Source organism: Coffea arabica, chromosome 2c (assembly GCF_036785885.1).
Source record: "Coffea arabica cultivar ET-39 chromosome 2c, Coffea Arabica ET-39 HiFi, whole genome shotgun sequence".
NCBI classification, from domain to species: Eukaryota; Viridiplantae; Streptophyta; class Magnoliopsida; order Gentianales; family Rubiaceae; genus Coffea; species Coffea arabica.
Window position 1 is genome coordinate 9,072,639 of NC_092312.1, and position 18,297 is coordinate 9,090,935.

At 37.4% G+C, this 18,297-nt stretch overlaps 3 protein-coding genes across 5 annotated transcripts; all 3 read right to left on the reverse strand.

The window, feature by feature from the left end:
* Window positions 1-409: 409 nt before the first annotated feature.
* On the reverse strand, window positions 410-1,742 carry LOC113728516 (uncharacterized). Its single transcript, XM_027252916.2, has one exon. The coding sequence runs from the start codon at window positions 1,737-1,739 to the stop codon at window positions 603-605; it is 1,137 nt and encodes a 378-aa protein (XP_027108717.2). The 5' UTR covers window positions 1,740-1,742; the 3' UTR covers window positions 410-602.
* Window positions 1,743-5,296: 3,554 nt separating this feature from the next.
* LOC113725757 (uncharacterized) lies at window positions 5,297-6,923 on the reverse strand. 2 transcript variants are annotated; one of them, XM_027249103.2, is made up of 2 exons: window positions 6,665-6,923; window positions 5,297-6,561 (listed from the first exon to the last, which is right to left on the reverse strand). In XM_027249103.2, exons 1-2 carry the CDS (start codon window positions 6,713-6,715, stop codon window positions 5,791-5,793), a joined length of 822 nt encoding a protein of 273 aa, XP_027104904.1. In that variant the 5' UTR covers window positions 6,716-6,923; the 3' UTR covers window positions 5,297-5,790. The 2 variants fall into 2 exon arrangements, with proteins under 2 accessions (XP_027104904.1, XP_027104905.1); XM_027249104.2 differs by having other exon boundaries at window positions 5,297-6,558; window positions 6,665-6,922.
* A 6,463-nt stretch (window positions 6,924-13,386) lies between these two features.
* Window positions 13,387-17,496, reverse strand: LOC113725758 (uncharacterized). Of its 2 annotated transcripts, XM_027249106.2 has the most exons (11): window positions 17,309-17,496; window positions 15,439-15,605; window positions 15,308-15,345; window positions 15,058-15,166; window positions 14,948-14,971; window positions 14,798-14,866; window positions 14,649-14,693; window positions 14,451-14,544; window positions 14,310-14,355; window positions 14,020-14,199; window positions 13,387-13,916 (listed from the first exon to the last, which is right to left on the reverse strand). In XM_027249106.2, exons 1-11 carry the CDS (start codon window positions 17,355-17,357, stop codon window positions 13,613-13,615), a joined length of 1,125 nt encoding a protein of 374 aa, XP_027104907.1. In that variant the 5' UTR covers window positions 17,358-17,496; the 3' UTR covers window positions 13,387-13,612. The 2 variants fall into 2 exon arrangements, with proteins under 2 accessions (XP_027104907.1, XP_071930256.1); XM_072074155.1 differs by lacking the exons at window positions 14,310-14,355; window positions 14,451-14,544 and having other exon boundaries at window positions 14,629-14,693.
* Window positions 17,497-18,297: the final 801 nt, after the last annotated feature.

Consider the following 18,297-nt stretch of genomic DNA (forward strand, 5'->3'; position numbering starts at 1 on the left):
GTCTAGTACTATCTCCTTTAAAAACAGAGAATAATGTTACTGTATATCTTTCATTGAAATCACTATTGACGTAATGCTCATTTGCTTACAAGTTTCTTGAGCTTAAAAAAAGAAGGAAAAAAAAAAAAGAATTTGGTTGACAAGGTAAATGTATGGAATTCACCCTCTTTAGAATTTGTTCACTGGCAAAGTCAAGTTCTTGAAATTTCTAGGTCGGATCTCGATCGGCAAGTTGGAGGTAGTTTTACTAGCCAGTCTTACAAAATGCTCTTATATTTCTGGATTAGACTCCTGAAACGAATTTGAATCAAATCACACCAAGTTTTGACACAAAAACAAACACAAACACAAATCCAATCAATTTGCAAAGTCTGAGTAACGACGCTTGCTTGCCAGTGGATTCGTGACGAGGCCAAATCCAATCAATTTGATTCTTTCCAGAGCAAGAATTAAGAATTCTTTTGGATGATTAACTAAATCATCGTTACAAAGCCCATCTGATGAAAAAAAAAAAAAAAAATCACGTACGGTTGCATGTTACAAGACTAAAATTTGGCCCTAATTCCATGAGTAAATAAACCAGAAAAAAATTCCGAGAGATCTTAGAGGGCAATAAGATTAGTCTGAGGTATGTCTGTATGATCAAAATTGTCCAAATCTGAAGTCATGTTTACCAGCCTAAGAAGACTACCAGTCGCCAAAATTGCTTTAGGATTTATGTCATGAAGAGATCTTGCATAAAGAGACCTACATGCACAGCATGCAGCCTCATGCAACTCCTTACTCTTATCAGGCCCCATCAAACAATGCCCTAGAATTCTTAACATTGGCTGCAAAAGCTCCCATGGCAAATTAATCCTCCCCTCCTTACCTTTCCCCTTCTTCCCTTCAATTTCTCCTTCACTTTCGTCCAATCCGGGCAGTCCCATTTCACCGTTTTCACCATCTTTGTAGACATCACCATCTTCACCGGCCCATATTCGACAAAACTCGCAAAATTCAATCTTGGAATCCACAGGTATCTGCGAGATTTTAGTATAATAAAGCTCCAATGCAACCCCAACAATCCTTGCCCTCCTCGTCGATCGAACGGTACCATGAGGCTCTAAAGTCGGAGAGAGCACAGCTATGTTTAACTCCGTCGCGGTGTTCTTGGGCGTCTTGGTAGTTTCATGATAAATGCTCGAATGAGAGAGATCAGGGATGCTTACGGTAATTGCCTGGCCGTTTCGGACAGTGGTTTCGTGGGCGTAAAGGGCCAAAAGAACTGCTTCAAAACCGGCTAAGGGCTTATGAAGAGAAGCTCGAGAAAGGTATACGCCAGCAAGAATGGGCAAGAATCTGAGGACTACTAGCTGCAGAGCTGGTTGGCCGGTTTGAAAGGTGTCGTAGAGCCATCGGCAGAGATTGTTGTCCCCTAAGCCAGAGTCGGGTTGGCGGAGGAGTCTTGAGAATTCCTTTGCTATTTCGGGATCGTGGAGGAGGGAAGTTGCTGGAGTTTCGGAGGATGAAAGAGAAGGAGGAACGTGGGGAAGGATTGATGAGAGGGAATCTACGGCTGATTGGGCCTTGGTGTAGGAATCACACCATGTTATGTGCGGCCTGCTTGGCTTGGTGGAGTAGGAGCTATCATCCGCTACGGCGGTGTCGGTGGCAGTGGCAGTGGCAGTGGTGGCGGTGGCGTCTGTGTTGTCATCAGATATCGACGAGGGAGTGGTGGTGGCGGGGTCGTCAGACATTGTGTGCCCGTCCGGGGTGTATGTGGAGGCCTAGACGTTGGTTCTATTGATCAGAAAATATTTTGAGGTATGTTGAAGCTGTAAAAATTAAGAGATAATTAAGGAGTGAAATGAGGATCTAGGATGGTATTCTTTCGCGCTGGGAACTAATTTCTTGCCAAATCCAACAAACTTGCACCTTAATCCCGCTGTTTTTTGTTATTTTTTCCCCTAATTTGTTTTAGACCCATTTAAGGGGTGACAGAACAAACAATTAGTCTATTGGATTGTCAACTTAACTAGTAGCTAAATCCACGGAGTATTAATTGTTTTTTAACTTATTGTCTACAGGGTCGGCATTCGAAGTCAATAATCCCATGAAGATGTAGTAAAAAAGTAGTTTTTTTCCAATAAAAAATGTAATTTTAAAAATTTCTTGCTCTTGAGCAGTTTACTTTTCTATTATTATTATTAACATGCATTTAAAATTTTTCTTATGAGTACTTGTTAATATCTATAAGTTACACCTAATTTATCTATCGTATGAAATACGGCAAAAATCTGAATGATCCTTAAATTATATATTGTTGATCAACTTTTAACCCTCCCTTCAACCATTAAGCAAGTATTTTTGCCCATCAATCTTATAAAAAGGATATACTCTCCACCAACCTTCCTTGAATTTTATGGTAATATCACTTGATACCCTTCAAAGTTTAGAAATATCACTTAACTCCCGTATTAGTGAAATGGGACCATTAGTCACTATCATAGCATATGAATTGGCAAAATTATCTTTATTACCTTAACAAATTTCAAGCAAAACACTGTAGAGGAGAAAATTTTTGAACAAAATAAGTAAATCTTAAATTATAATCAATTTGGTAGAAAATTCAATATAAGACAATACAAAAGGATAGAATTGGGAGAACAAAATAATTGTCTCACTAAATGATTATTTTAATGATACAGTGGTGGGATTGTTTCAAAAGGTATGACTTTAGTAGAGGCTGGTGATATTCTTAAAACTTTAGAGGTGCTAAGTGTTATTGACATAAAGCTCATGAGAGGTTTCTAAAATTATTTATAGCCAAAAGAGCGGAGAGTATACCATTTTCCAAGTTCAACAGGTAAAAGTATGTGCCTAATGGTTGGAGGGTTAAAAGTTGACTAATTTAATAGTTTGAGGGCTATATAAATTTTTTGCTTTATGAGCAAAAAGCCAATTTGGCCCTCAAATTTTAACCATTTATATTTTTAACCCTCTAACTATTAGTTGTATTTTTTGGTTCTTAAACTATTAAAACCGTGTACTTGTAGCCCTTCTGTTAGCTTGAGACAGTATTAAAATTGACAGAAAGAGCATCAAACGCGATCCACGAATGAAAGTGGAAAGCTTTTATTATCAGAATAGTATAGGGAGTACACCAAATTTAGAGTTTTTAATTCAACACAAATTAGGGCAAATAAGTCATGCATTCAGCCTCTTCATGACATGAAGAATTTATTGGTATAAAATATATAAAATTCAACATATGTTGGGTCTTGAAGTAATCGAAAAAGGTTGCCATAGTGCAAAGTTGAATCGTGAAAATTTGGAGCATTTCAGGTCAAATTCTTTCTTTGTAAGAAATATTTTGGTATAAAATTTAAAAGATTGAATGAATATTTGTAAAGTAGTGATAAAATTACAATCTTTGACCTCAGATATAGTAGTATTATCTAGTAAAATTCATTGAAAATGAGCCCAAATTTGGAATATATGCGAAAGATGAAATCTAGGGGTATAATTAATTTCATCTAAATTTGACAACAATAAAGTGATGGTCAATCCGATCATTGACTCGACAATAAATAGTTGTAGCAGTCATCAAATCTATTTTAAGGGAAAAAAAAAAAAGATCAAAACGATATGATTTTGAGTTACCTTCCGCTTAAGTTAGAATTAGAGTTGACTATTTATTAGATTAGCAGAGGGATTATTTATGCATGCACGCTTTTAACAGTTCAATGGCTAAAATGATACAAATAATAGTTAGAAGATTAAAAGTAGGACGTCAAGGCTTGAGAGTCAAATGGGCTTTTTGCCCTAACAGTTGTTTTCTTATTTGATCCAAAACGTGAACCAAACAACCATAGGCCTCTGGAAAGAGCAAGGGCCACAGCATCACAGGCAACAGTCCATCCATGTATGTGCATCCAAACTCGTTTCTCAATTAGTAACGGCTGGACTGGACTATGCTTCCATGAGGTGGAGAGACGAGGGACGCATTATTGATTTGATTTGATCGAAATCGAGGGACAGCAACATATGTGGTAAGCAAATAAAGCAGGCTCATTCCTCAGTACTCGAGTGGGCGCCAATTGTCCAGCCGCCCCATGGCCCAACTCAACCAACAATGCCTTCATCTCCTACAGCGATTCTAAGTTTGAAATTCTCCCAACTAGAACGTGAAAATGACAAATGCCTTCATGACAAGCACAATCAATTACTACCAAACCTCTTGTTTCTCCATTTTCTTTTTTCCTGATTTGTGTTTCTGCTTTCAAGTTGACTTCTTTCATTGGCCGGTTTACATGACTACGACCTGTTTTTTTTTTTTGGCTCAAAATCTACTAGCTAGTTCAAGGTTTAGTTACCTGATTTCCAAACCACTCTAACTAAATGTACTTTTCTTTTTGGTGGAAACTAAAATTGGTAGTAGTACTTGGACCATCAAAGAATTTGGCGCATCCTAAGAGATATTCTCTCCATCCTCCAAAAAAAAAATTTTTTTTTTGAGACTAGTTTTGAAAATGTAATGTAGGAGGTTAGGTGTTCGAATACTGACATTCCTTTCCTTTCCCTTCCTAATTTCCCAAATACCCAAAAAAAAAAAAAAAAACAACAGTGAATCAGTGGAAAGAGTTGGTCACAGAATTTTTATATGATGAAATCTCCCCCCCCCCCTTCTCCTAAATTATGGTCATATCTTGCATTGCCTCCTCAAAATTATCGATTAGTACATCAAATTATCCTTAAAATTTATGATTTCTCAAATTCTTAGTGGCACTGATCAGAAGGGTTAAAAGATAGATTCACTATCTACCGATTCAAGAAATTTATTGATAACAAATTTAAAGTCACCATTGAGGAATTACAACAGGTACAAAAGGTAAATAACTTGCATTTAAACTTAAGCACAAAAATGGATTCTACATTTAAGCTTGGGCTGATTAATTCCATTGAGTACCTGAGTTTGACCTAATAGTATGTATCATTAGACATAATTAATAGTTAATGGGAGAAATGTGAGACTAGGCCGGAGTCAAGCTGCATGTACCCTCTTCTTTCTATTTTTTTTCCCCTCTTTTGACTATCTGCATCTCTTCGCTCTCTTTATCTGATGCTGAAAGGGGTCTAATTGGATGCCATTTGAATGGCAGACACAGACCATGCATGGTAGGTGCACTCCATGGAAAGTAATAGGATCATTTGGAATCTTTGGTTGCTTGTTTAGGTCGTATTTACCAAATCAATTTACTTTTGAGGTTAGCACCAGTGACCTAGAGACAAAAGCAATTAGGAATAGCATATATACATATAAGCAGCACAACTTTACTTCCATTAATAAAATCATCTTGTTAATCATGACTGCAGGTCCACTGCAACATAATCTATCAAGAGATACACTGCCATATCCTCATGTAAAAGCAAAAAGATATAGTATGCATATAGAATTCCCCACCCTTTTGGAGAATTTGGAGACCCCAGTTCATAATCTAGGGAGAAAATATCTAAACTAGAGTAGTGGCTGCTATAGGCTATAGTAGGATTGAAAAAAAAAACCCAAAAAGGAAAAAATGATCAAGTCTCCATCAAAAACAAAAGGATGAAAAAGAGGACTTGATTAAGCCAAGTCCCATCAATTTTCTCTCCTGATTAAGTTAGGATCCTTAGTATCTAAGACAAACCACTAATATACAAGCTTTCAATTAGGCATAATAGCCATCCAATTCATGCTGTTACTTTTCATGCTTTGACAGTATGAAAAGGATGGATAAGGCAACTAATTATGATGAGCAGCACTAGCTAGATGTTGGTCAATGATGATTGGTGAACAACTCTTTGATACTTGGAATTGGGTGGTGAAGAATCACAGCATTGATCACCGTTGACAAGCACTCTTTTCTTACTCAAACCACCACCTCCACCGGTACAAGTACTGAGACAGGAGTCCTGGTGTAGAAGCATTGGCCTGGGAGAAGAAGAAATGGTCACCGGAGGAATGTCAATTGTGCTGAGTTGTGGGGGTGGGTGCTGCCACTGAGGAAGTGGTCCGGCCAAAAGAAGTGTTTTTAGAAGCGGCCCGGCTTCCATTACTGCCTCCAAGAACTTCCCTTTCTCCGGCAATGGCTTTTTGGGAACAATTCTATCGGTCACGTCTGCGAAAGCTGGAGGTGGTGATACAGGCTGCAGGGGAAGCAATACTGCAGAGTCCTTACCTGCAGGGGATGCAATGACGTTTTCATCACAATCAGAAGAGGAAAGTCCTGCATAGGAATCTGATCCCCTTCTTGGTTCAAAATCTTCATTGCTAGTAGTTCCACTTGAGGGTGCAGCAGCAGCTGGTTCGACGTGTTTTTGTTTCAACTGTTGCTGCTGAAGCAGAAGTTTTTCCAGCATAAGTCTTTGGCATTTTGCTATGGCTTCATCTCTCTCTCTAGTGATTTTCGTCAAGAGAGATTTGAGGTGCACAAGTTCATCATCTTTTCTAGCAAGCTCCTCGCGAGCCGAAAGAACTGTGGTTTCCAATTCCAGAGTAGTGTAAAGGAGAGAATGCTTCAACTCATCAATTCCCTGCTGTCAATCAAGACAATGCACATTATAAATCAATGAAGTGAGACAAAAAAAAAAAAAAAAACCAATTAAAGAGTAAATGGCCGAAAGGGATGTTCCAATTTACCTCTTCTTGATAGTAGAAAGCCCAATTAAGAGGACTACATTGATCTTCCATGCTTGCTTTTGCTTGTTTTGGTGGTTTCTGAACTAAGGATGGCACATAAAGAGAAGTGTGTATTGAGGGCTTTTCACTTCTTCTAAGGCTTTATAAATAAGTGGAATAGTACTGTTTTTAATAGTACGATTTGGTTGCTTTTTTTCTCTTTTCCTCATGGGATATGGTTCGACAAAAACACAAAAGGCAAAAGCATGGAAAAGCCAAGATGTTTAGTGCATATCTTTAGAGTACTACTAGGTTCTTAGTACACGAGGAGGACCATATATAGGACTAGGAGTACCAGCAGTGCCCTTTATGAGGGTATGGCGGGAATGTGTGAATTGGGAGTATGAAAGATTGAAAACATACTGGAGGCTGAGGGTTGAAGTCTAAGTATACATAGCACACTCATAACGAAGACAATAATATTAGTAGTACAATTATTTCTCAATTACCATTAATTTTATGGGCCAACCTTCAAATAAGACAAGATAGTGAGACGTTATGAATAGTTTCACTCGTTTTTAGGACTAATTTTGGAGCCCAGCTCAAAGTATTTGTGTTGAAGGCGACTTGAGCGGTCTCATTGCTTGCACAAGAATTTATTCTATCCATCAGTTTTGCTACTACTATTCATATAGATTGAGTATTTCTTGAGGTTGAAGTGAAGCTATTAAGCTGTATGTCACTGAGCGCTTGGTTTTTAAAAACCAATAGTGAAACCCTAAGGATTAAAAGTTCATGTTATGCTATATAGAATGAAAAAAAGAAAAGAAGTTTCCACGATTACTAGTAAATGTTTTCACCGTCTCAAGTTATGGTTGACATTTGAAAGAGTTGTTACGACTACGTGCATCTTTCATGATGATTTACTGAGCACTTACAGATGTGATTGCCTTTATTATACATTAAATTAAATTGGTTAAGTCGAACAAAATTCACAAGTACAATAACATTATTATATGTGCATGCATCATATTGTTTAAAAACTACAACAATTGTATCAAAATCTCAATTTTACCAACCCATAGTAGAGGATACATGTTCATTCATTTTTCTTGGCTTAGGGCAACTAATAAGCCATGCAACAAGTCAATCATGATATTGGCTAAAGTTTATCTCTTTTTTTCCTGCTTCCCTTTTATCAGGTTACCAATACCAAGTTGCGTGGCGAGTCACGGCGTGTGTGAAGCCTCAGTTCTTGTCGCACCATTAAATGTTAAACTACTGTGCATCCAACACGGCCGTCTGCAATTGTTGAACTTCAGGTTTGTGAAGATGTGTTATGATCTGGTGCTCCTTTATTTTTCCGTAGGTTCACACCTTTAATTTTTCTTTTAAAGTTTGAACCTTAAAATGAATTTAACATGGACTTCCCTCAAGTTCTTCAGTATATTTCATGTGTTGAGAGTGCCATGGATTCCAAAATTGGCGAGATTTCGGGAATAAATTTGGCTCGACGGGTTTCAGTTTGAAAGGGGTTAAATTGACACCTTTCATCCTAAATTTACACACTCGTGATGCAAGTTATTAATACATGAATATCAAATGAAGGTGTGTGAATTTAATCTCTCCGTTTTCAACCTTGCTCGTGGTAACTAGGATGGTGTCATCTATATATGTACATGGCCAATGTTTCAACTCAATTCAGAAAAATCCCACAATTCTGAGTCTCTGACAGGGGATTGTCGTTGTGAAGAAGAAGCAAAAAAAAAAAAAAAAAAAAAAGCAAGCTTCGTTACTGAAAAAGATTCAGAATTGTAGTCCAGAGCAGGAGCTAATGCAAGATAATCTTGGTCAGAGACGGAAATGGCGAAATGATTACAGACATCTGATCCACTACTTTTGCCCTTTGAGAGTATATACTTTCGTTGCCCTTTTTGACCCCCTATAAAGTAAAATTAACATGACCAGGAAATCTTATACGAATCCCAATAGAATAAATTACACCATCGATTTTGTAAATCCTTCGAGAAAACTTAATTAAAGCGTTAATCTTAGTTTAACAAGCTTAATTCAACAGGGTCTATTGTCATATTTAATCGACCGAAAACCCTTTTTATATATGTTATCTAGAACTAGTTGGAGCTGACCCCATTTGTATCCGTGTGGGACAACCGAATTGACACGAAAACGCGATTAAATAGGCCAATTAGATTAATCCTACTAAGAAAAAAGGTTGAAAACTTCAAATTACATGTAAAAAAAAAAAAAAAAAGGAAATTGAAATAGTAGAGAGGTAGGAGAAGTTAAGGTATGGTGTGCTTTTCAATTGGCGATAATGGTAGGGTCCCCATGAGGAGCTTTTGGAGAACAAAGTGGCTCTTTGCCTCTTGAGAGAAAAAAGAATAACGGCTTCCGTTTTGACCATTTGCTTGCTATATATCTATATATAAAATAAAATATAAAAAAAGAGAGAGAAAAGAAAAGAAAACCTCATTATTCTTTAAGCCTTGAGGTCGAGAGTGGGAGTGGGGTAGGGTGGGGGGGGGGGGCCGCTATGCTATGGCACCACGCGTTAGCGTGTGGGACCCGATAGCGTGATATCATGACCGGGTCCCATGGCCATCAGGGCATCAACTGAATCTATTTTTTGGATGCTAAGTAGCCAACAGCCATGCATGGTGATTGCTGAGCAAGAGCTTGGCATGACTCGATTTGATGTGGCCGCCTACGTTCTTCTATATCAACAATGGGCTAGTGTTCAAATTTGAGGCTTCAGGGAAGAACTCCAAATATGAGTTTCTTTGCTCGTTTTATGTCGATCAGTTTGTACTGATATTAAATTACAATTTTTACGATTTATGAATTGCCAGAGCATTTTGTACGTAGCTAGTTGAATCTTCTCTTATGATGATCCCGAGTGCAGTTATTGCACTGAATTTTCCCCTCTATGTAAGCAATTCAACCAAATGATAAGACTATTCCGAGGTGTCTGACCGAATCGAGCTGTGCATGCTAGGTCCGAAATCTTCCCCTTCATTTGAATTCAGAGGAGTATGAAATCGTTCCAGAAGCACAACTTGATGTCATTGGTCTTCTTTTGTTCTTAATGGGCATATATTTCCACTCTCAGAAACTTGGTGGTAATTAAGAACTAAGAAGGGTTTGGATGTTGAAAATATACGCGCAGGAGCCAGGAGCAGGGACCCTTTCACCTTTCTCTCAACTACAGCAAATTCACTATCAGAAACGTAGTGGTATTTTCGGCGCCAGCTTCTCATGCTACGCTGCAAATTTGCATGATCCTACGAAGACCGAGTGGCTAGACAGACGAGAAAAACGACGCATCTGCGAAAAGAAAGAAACACATTTCGATGGGCTCCGCATGCTAAAAGCTCTCCAAGCATTTCCCGTCCTCCGAACTCCACATACTAGCTAGACTTGGCCTGTCACGTTAGATTTTACGTTTCGGCTATCATAGCACCATTGATTTCATGGGATGAAGACAAAGCAGTCGAGAAAGAAAACACACGATCCAACACATATGTCAATATGATTCGTATGGTATAAGTAATGTGTTTGCTCCATTTCACGTTGTCGAACAAAAAAAATTCCTCGTTTCTTCGACCTTAAACCACTTGAGTGGATGAAATGAAATGAAATGAAATTTTCTCGCACTAATTATCTGTAATTAGTTCAATAATCATCAATCTTCCCCCCCCCCCCCCCATCTTCCTGATGAACAAACAACACTAGCGAAAAACCACATGAAACCAAGTAGCACACTAACCCAACATAAACCCTCAATTCCTCTCTCTCAACCATAAATTGTTTCGCACAATTTGAACAAGAATCCTCGAGCACAATAATTAATCCAAAGCACTGCCAATAGTTTGTGGCTACTGCTCATTGGCTAAGCCTTCCTGCAGTAAAGTAGTATAACTTATTATGCTCATCCCTCCACATGTGAATAATAAAATGATTATTTCACCCCTTTTTCATCCAACGAAAAGAGAAGGGGACAACGAAACTTATTTTGGGATTTCTTCCACCCATATTTCATCTGTTCTCTAATCATAGCTTAACTAACAATTATCTCTCTTTACCCGTCACTGCAACTATAGTCAACTAACTCCACTTAGCAGGCATGTTGCCCATGCCACAATCTCCCACCCCTTTTATTACATTTTGTTAATGGATCCCATAATTTGTGTACCGGTTTAGTGTAAATTCCCCCTGTTAATATTTGTATGATTAGTGTAATGCGGATTTCACATATCCAGTGGCATGAAGATTTAGTTCCAACAACATCCTGTCGCTTAGCAATCATGTTGTTCCACACAATAGTTGTACAGCCTATCCCAAATATCCTATTTAGATGTGGCTTGGGATTGCGGCGACTTATAAAGAAATACTTCTGATACAAGTGCTTTCACTTTTTACCAAAAGTTGGGCTCCTTAAATTACATATGAAATTAATTATCAAACACCTTAAAAGTGCTTATAAATGCACCGTAACCTCGGACAGGGCTTTAAACTTGCAAGCTCGCAGGAGACTGCGAAAAGGGCTGCACCAACTAACCTAAGCAAATTGCTAATCTATCATTAGATTAGGAGGTTGGTTTTCCATCGTGCATGTCGTTGGGATTGATGTGATAAAAAGTCTCTACTATGAATCGTTTGTTGGGAAAAAAAAAAAAAGAATCATGATGAAATTTGGCAAGTTGCCTGGCCTAATTGAGCTGCTCCGCTACCAAAACTAGGTGCTGAACATGTCCAAGTTTAGAACATCAGACTCCAAAATTGGACTCGTATGCAGGCCTTCCTCTAAGTAAACCATTGAATAGTTAATCCCAGCGAATTCTCTTCAATTCGCCAACAATATTGGTGTCCCCGAAAATGTGAAAGGAAGTTTGTGAGGCTGTATATCGGACCCTGTACTAGCAGTCCTGAGTTGTGAGCCAGCGTGCTGCACATATTTTCTCCTATTTCCACTGCTTAGGTATAATTATAGCCTTATATGGTATTCAAATTGGCCTGGCGGCCTGGTTCTTCTTTAGTCATATTTACGAAATTGACACGTGCACTCCCATTTTAGCCTCAGTCATCGCCTTTCCGCGTTTTTCAAAGTATCAAAATGAGCTGAAGTGTACCCATTTTACAATTAAAGGACAATGTAAGAGTTCAAAACTTTGAACACTGTTTTATGGGTTTTTTTTTTTTTTGTATTATTTTCAGTTATTTGTATAGTAAAAAGATCAGAACGAAATGAGAGCGAATTCCTCACAGTAAATATAATCACTGTGAGGAATTTCTTAGAAAGCTAAGGAAATCAGATGATGAATGGGATCCCAAAAGGCAGCAGATCGAAGATTGGAGTCTGATCATATATTTTTGTTCATCTCTTTAGTAGAGTAGAGGATTTTACAGCTTCGATATAATTTTAATGATTTCCTATTCTATTATTTTGATTTCCATCGTGCGGAAACACGCGGTTTTATGGCGTTAGTCCATTGCGTAGAATGAATTTTCTTGAAGATGAGCCTTTCTGTCGACTCCTTTCCAATATTGCATGTGACGATGGTTGTTGATCCCTAATCTGTGTAAACTGTACACTTGACTCTCACAAAACGTTAACTTATAAGCTCATGCTCGAGAATCAACTATCGCACTATTGCTTTCAAAGAGTAACTCAAATTTGTATTCTCTTGAGATAAAAAGGCCAAAAAAATGCAGTAATCTGCACCCTTTTTTGACTTTAATCCTTCTGACCTTAAGCGTGATCATCAGGTTTTTCTTTTCCTCGTAGAAATTTTGTGGAGTTTGAAGCACAACAGCTTAATTCGGCTGGCTTCTACTCGGGAAGAGTTTAAACTAAGGCACTTTCTTCAATTGCAGTACATTCTATAGGCTACTGGCGTCTTGAAATGGTTGACGCAGAAAGAGAAGAATACCTGAGGCCAAAACCCACAGAGAGCTGGGCGCCAATTCAATCCTCTCTTTCTGAAATTGGACATGCTGCATATTTTGCTTTATATTCTCATTTTGGAGTCGAAATATATCCTTACATGCGTTAGAAACATAAAAGAAATCGACAAATAAAAGATTTTTTTAAACAAAGAAACCAAGAACACTAAATCTCAAACAAAAAAAAAACAAACACACACACACACTAAATCTCTTTTTATTTTTTTTTAAATAAAAAGATGCCAAATCTTTTTTTTTTTTTGGGGGAGGTCTGGGACTTGTTATTTGATAACAGATTGAGAGTAAGTTCAGAAATATCTTAGTTGGACCAACGGAGATCCCACACTGAACTTGGTCAAATTAAAGAGCAAGGGCTTTGCTGCGTTGAAGGCCCAAAATGGGCTACTTAACCAAATCATACGGGCCACATTTAAGCGAGGATGGAATAGGATTGTAATCGAATCGAATCGAGCTCGAATATCGTCATACTCGAGCTCGACTCGACATACAAATAGGATGCTCGAACTCGAACGAGATAGCCTTATCGAGCTGCTCGAACTTGACTCGAACTCGGTTTGACCAAACCGAGTTCGAGTCAAGCTTTTGACCGAGCTCCTCGCGAGCAGCTCGGTTCGATTACAGCCCAAGGATGGAATACGCACACCTGTAGCTTCGGTCCAAACATTATTCAGCAAAATGAAAAGATAAGCATCATTAAAACCTACATATAAAAGCTCCACAGAATTGCAGCAATTTCGTCTGTCGAAGACAGCCATGGATGTCGTCAAATACACTTTTTATATATTTCCATTGTCTTTCTTGATATAATGATTAAGAGAAAAAAAAAAAAAAAAAAAAAGTTACTGCTAAGCTTGCAAAAGATGAGTGCTAAGCACTGAGAAAAAGTACATGTTTACAAAATATGCATTCCAAGAATCTGAGGCTTCGGTAGAACAGCTACTTGCTACGGCACCAATCTAGAGGCAAGAACACCAAAGCACTGATTCACTCGCTCCTACGCATTTTTATATTTACAGGAATTTCCTTATAAGTTTGAACCTTCTTAGCTGCTTGGCGCAAAGGCCTATTCATGGAAGATCTTCTGGACCCTTGAGCGTCAAATACAGGAGCAGAAATGCCTTCTTTCTCTTCATTTTTAAATGAGCTTGTGGAATTTAAACCCTCTTCCTCCATCTTATCATCTCTCAACAAACATGAAGAAATTTCTGCATCTTTCCTGTCAGAAATATCGTCAGAAGGTTTTGGTTTTTCACATTTAAACCTAGCGGACTGTCTTCTTGCACAAGGCCTGCAAAGCCATCATTGAAACAATTGTTGGTCCCACTGCGCTTGATTATATAAAATGTGAAACATACAACTCTAGCAGGAAACTTTAACTTGAACGGACAAACCTCTTAGTTTCAACCTCATTTCCATGCACATCATTGAATGCAGCAGTAGAAACATTTTCTTGAAGTGAATCCTGAGTTGGTTGGCATACAGAAACAGTCACATCTTCCATGTCAAACAAACGTTCATCAGGTTTTAGTTCTTCACGCTCAAACCTAGCAGACTTCCTTCTCGTACATGTCCTGTTAAGACAACACAAGTGCATAAAAGGATTTATTTTGCAAACTAAATTTGAGAACTAGCTGGGATCAAATACTATTAGGCAGCTGTAGCTTAACATGCACAAACAAACCTCTTATTTTCATTTATATCCTTCGATTGAGCCAGTAAAGAACAGCCTAAACATACAGAAAACCAATATCGTAATCCCATTAGCAAAACAATTTATGCTTAGTTTTCAATCTAACAATGATGTTATCAGGAATCTACTAACTCTTTGATTCCGGCCTCCTATTAGCATTTCCAAGTTTATCATCATTTCTACATAGCTTGGACTCCTCTGCTGCATCACTATTAGACTGTTTCACCTTTTAATAAATTGAAGGGACATTTGTAAGCAAAGACACAAATCATAAGGAAACACCATTTGCAACCGTACAATACATGCTTACACAGAATCTTGCTTATGTACCTCATCATCAACTATTTCACGTTTTCTCACTTGCACTTTCAGTTTCTGAAAAACAAGAAAACCAAATGGGTGAGGCAAGCACCCACAAAAAAAAAAAAAGCCATTTCGACCTGGACAGCTCAATTTAATAAGGGGCACGCTGCACAGACCTGAACTTCAACATTCTTTGCTTTAAGCACACCATTAAGGCATCCAAGTTCATGTTGTAATGCTTTTAGCTGAAATCAACCAAAGACTATAACATTTCAACTGAAATATTTAATGAGGTCACATGTTCTTAAGCATGTATAAGTACTTACCCTATCTTTACCAGAATTGAGATCCTGCAGATTCAAGTAATTGAAAATTGTGATGATCACAAAATAGAGAAAGTAACCTAATACAAAATTGGATAACAAAGAAAACACACCATCAGCATTTGGCTGTTTGATTGAGCTAACTGCAAGTTCTGTATCTGCATTTTCTGCATATTTACCTTCAGTTTCTGTAACTCAATCCCAGTCACTTCAATTAGTTTACTGTTGGATGCAGTTAAGGACATAAGATGAGATAAGAAGCAATGGGAGGTACAAAATGACTACAAACACAAAGGGAAGTTAAAATAAATAAATTGAGCAGGAAAGGTAATAGATGATGAGAAAGTTAATCAAAAAGGATACTTTCTTTCTGCTACTATCTTCATAAGAGCCATGTTTTCCTGATTCACAGTTCAAAGCAGACAAAATGGGATAAAACTTCAACATCGAATACATTCAAAAAGTATTTCTTCTAGTAATTCAAAGAAAATTACCTTTTGGAGCTGGTCAACATACTCTTTAGTAGTAATTGGCACAACTTGAGAATTACCATCTTGTATTAAAGTCTTATTTTGCTGAGGCAAGTTGCTGATATCTGCAAGCATTTTCCTTGATGTGTTTCCGGATGGAGCCTTTGTTGCTTTTTGTATCTTATGTTGAGCTAGCCCCGGTAACAAAGAAAACAAGTTGACGAACAAATTCAGCCCCATATAAAGCCAAAAAAAGGGGTCACGGTAAATAAAACTCAGGGCCTGTTTTAGAACCTCCTATTTTGCACTTTACATGTATTCAAGTAGACTGGATAACTGATTGTGATAGAGAAAAAGCAAAAATTAAGTCGCATCTGACTGCAGCTTCTGTTTTATAATTGACTTAATCTCATTGAAGCAAAATCATATGTCTACGCATCATATAGGTTCAACATCTCTCCTCTTAATCTCTTCCAAACCCCTCTACAGACCAGCAGGCAAATCTTCATAAAATAGATCACAAGTGAACAACCACTATTCATATGTAGTGACTTGTTTCCCCATGAAATTTGTTCATCCTCCACTACGAATGACATCAAGTTAACTTTCTTTGCATTCCATGCTGAGTCACTTCCATATTTTCCAAAGCAGATAGAACTGCAACTCACTATGATGCCTGTAGTGTTGGTCATTTTACAGTTTCAGGTGGGCCAATTTGAATTCAAATAAATGCTGATAAGTTCAATTTGTAAGAGAAGATACAGTTGATGGTCGCAGGTAGAGGATACTGAGTGGTGGTGGAGACTTAGAAGCTAGAAACCATGGAGCACATACAATAGGGAGAAACTCAGAGAGAGAGAGAGAGAGAGAGGAGCTGTCGATGCTTGCCAGAGAAAGTGAGCTTCTTGTTTCTAGCAATTTCAACTTCCAAGCCATGTAAATAAACAATAGTTTCCCAAGTTTAACATTTTTGTTGTTTTTCAGTTTAATATTATTATTTTCTTGGGTTAAAGAAATTGACCTTTGGAAAACCAAGCAATCAATCTCTGGAAAATTTTAATCTTTGGAAAACCAAACAATCACTCGTAAGAGAAAAAACAAATCCTTTTCAGGTTTGGATTATAAGAAAATAAAAACAAGAAAAACAAACTGCATGGCTCCCAAATTGCCACTTAGTCAATCAAAAGAACAATGTATCAGTTCAAAACTACAAAATTCAATCTATTATGATAATTGAACCCTGCTCAGTTACAATACAATCTCATCTCGTACTACCTGGGGTCAGTAACTGGCTACCATCTTCTTTCCCGCAGGTGTCTCTAATACCAGAAAATAATGTTTCTTCCATTTCTCTCCTTTTTGAATGCGAAGAATTAGCATAAAAGTCCTTAAAAAGTTATTCATAAAGAGGTTACCATATTTAGTTAACTCTACACTCATGACTGTAAGCGTTGGCAGATTTATTAGGTTTCAGCTATTAAATGATCCTCAGATATCCATTAAATATAGAAGAGATAAAGATTCAGACAAAGCCAGCAATTCTAAAGCCCAAACTGCTAGCAGAAAAATCGTGGAATTTTACACAAATTACACCAAAACCTCCAATTCTCTTAGCTAAATATAATAAATTACCAAAATTTACGAAACCCACAATGTGTATTAGGGCAAAATAAATTCCCAAGCTAGGTTTTTTTTTCTTAAAGTGGTTCGATTATTAAAGAGGGGAAACAACAAAAGATAACAAGATTTCCTAATGTTATGCACCAATTAAGAACGATACACTACTATTCCGTTGAAATGTAGATAGAAATTCAGATTAATTGAAACAAAGGAAAAAAGAGCGAGAGAGAGAGAGAGAGAGAGAGAGATTGAGATGATAAGGAAGAAAATTTACCTCCGGTTGCGAAGTTATTCTCGGTCTGGAGAACAGCGATACTCTGCATCTTGGACGCCGTCGTACCTTATTTTCTGTCTATCTCCCTGAGATTAGCTTTCCTTTTTCAGTTCAGAAACTTCTACTGCGGATTCCGTCTCTGAGTAGTAGAGCGCTACATTGGAAGATGTGGCTGGAATTTGAAGAGGGGGAGGAGAGGGAAAGCCAAGTAAAAAGGGGCAGCCAAACAAACGGCTTCCCGAACCCAAATCCCAACCACCCTTTCAAATATTTGTCTGCTTAACACTCCCCCAGTTGGAATCTTCTATGTCATTACTAGGTGTCAAATTCAGTGTCAATCCTATTTATCATGTGATGATAAAAGAAATTTAAATAACTAGTAATACATGATAAATTAAATAAACAGAATACTTGACATAAATATAAAAATGACACTGAATTGTTACTAGAAAAGTGATACTGAGGATCCCATGTGTTGTTTTACTTACTTCCAATATACTTATAGCCACTCAATGCACATGCTTAACCACTGAGCCAAAGTGAGCATAAAAAATGGATTAAATCCGTTTTGAACAATAAAATATAATAGATTAGATTATACAAATGTTATTATTGTCTAAAAAAAATGGTCAATGCACATACTTGCCTACTCGGTACTTACACCTATTTGTATCTAAAAATTATAGTATAAATTTTTCGTATGTGCAAAATTATAATATGATCAATCATATTCATTGAAATTCTTGGCTTCAAGCAAAAATCATTTCAATTCTTTGCTGTTTGTCAAAAACCATTGCAATGGAAGTTTTTGGTTGTTTGGCTTTGTGTATTGGAAGTTGATTATATAAATTTAAAGTGTTGCGTTAGACTTTTTATGTAGTCAAGTCCAATTTGTGCCTGTGGATTGGATTGATTATTCTTTCTTGGAAAATTTCGTAGGTTCTAAAAATAAAGGAAAACGAGTATGAATAGCATTTCTATTCTTAAAA

What these genes read in the sequence shown, in the direction of transcription:
- LOC113728516 (XM_027252916.2), bottom strand. Translation starts at nt 1,739, where the DNA reads ATGTCTGACGACCCCGCCACCACCACTCCCTCGTCGATATCTGATGAC.
- LOC113725758 (XM_027249106.2), bottom strand. Translation starts at nt 17,357, where the DNA reads ATGCAGAGTATCGCTGTTCTCCAGACCGAGAATAACTTCGCAACCGGA. An exon ending in AAGATAGTAGCAGAAAGAAA is followed by an intron (nt 15,167 to 15,307) that starts GTATCCTTTTTG and finishes TGCATCCAACAG; the next exon opens with TAAACTAATTGAAGTGACTG. An exon ending in CAAAGAATGTTGAAGTTCAG is followed by an intron (nt 14,694 to 14,797) that starts GTCTGTGCAGCG and finishes CTTGTTTTTCAG; the next exon opens with AAACTGAAAGTGCAAGTGAG.
- LOC113725757 (XM_027249103.2), bottom strand. Translation starts at nt 6,715, where the DNA reads ATGGAAGATCAATGTAGTCCTCTTAATTGGGCTTTCTACTATCAAGAA. An exon ending in CTTTCTACTATCAAGAAGAG is followed by an intron (nt 6,562 to 6,664) that starts GTAAATTGGAAC and finishes CTTGATTGACAG; the next exon opens with CAGGGAATTGATGAGTTGAA.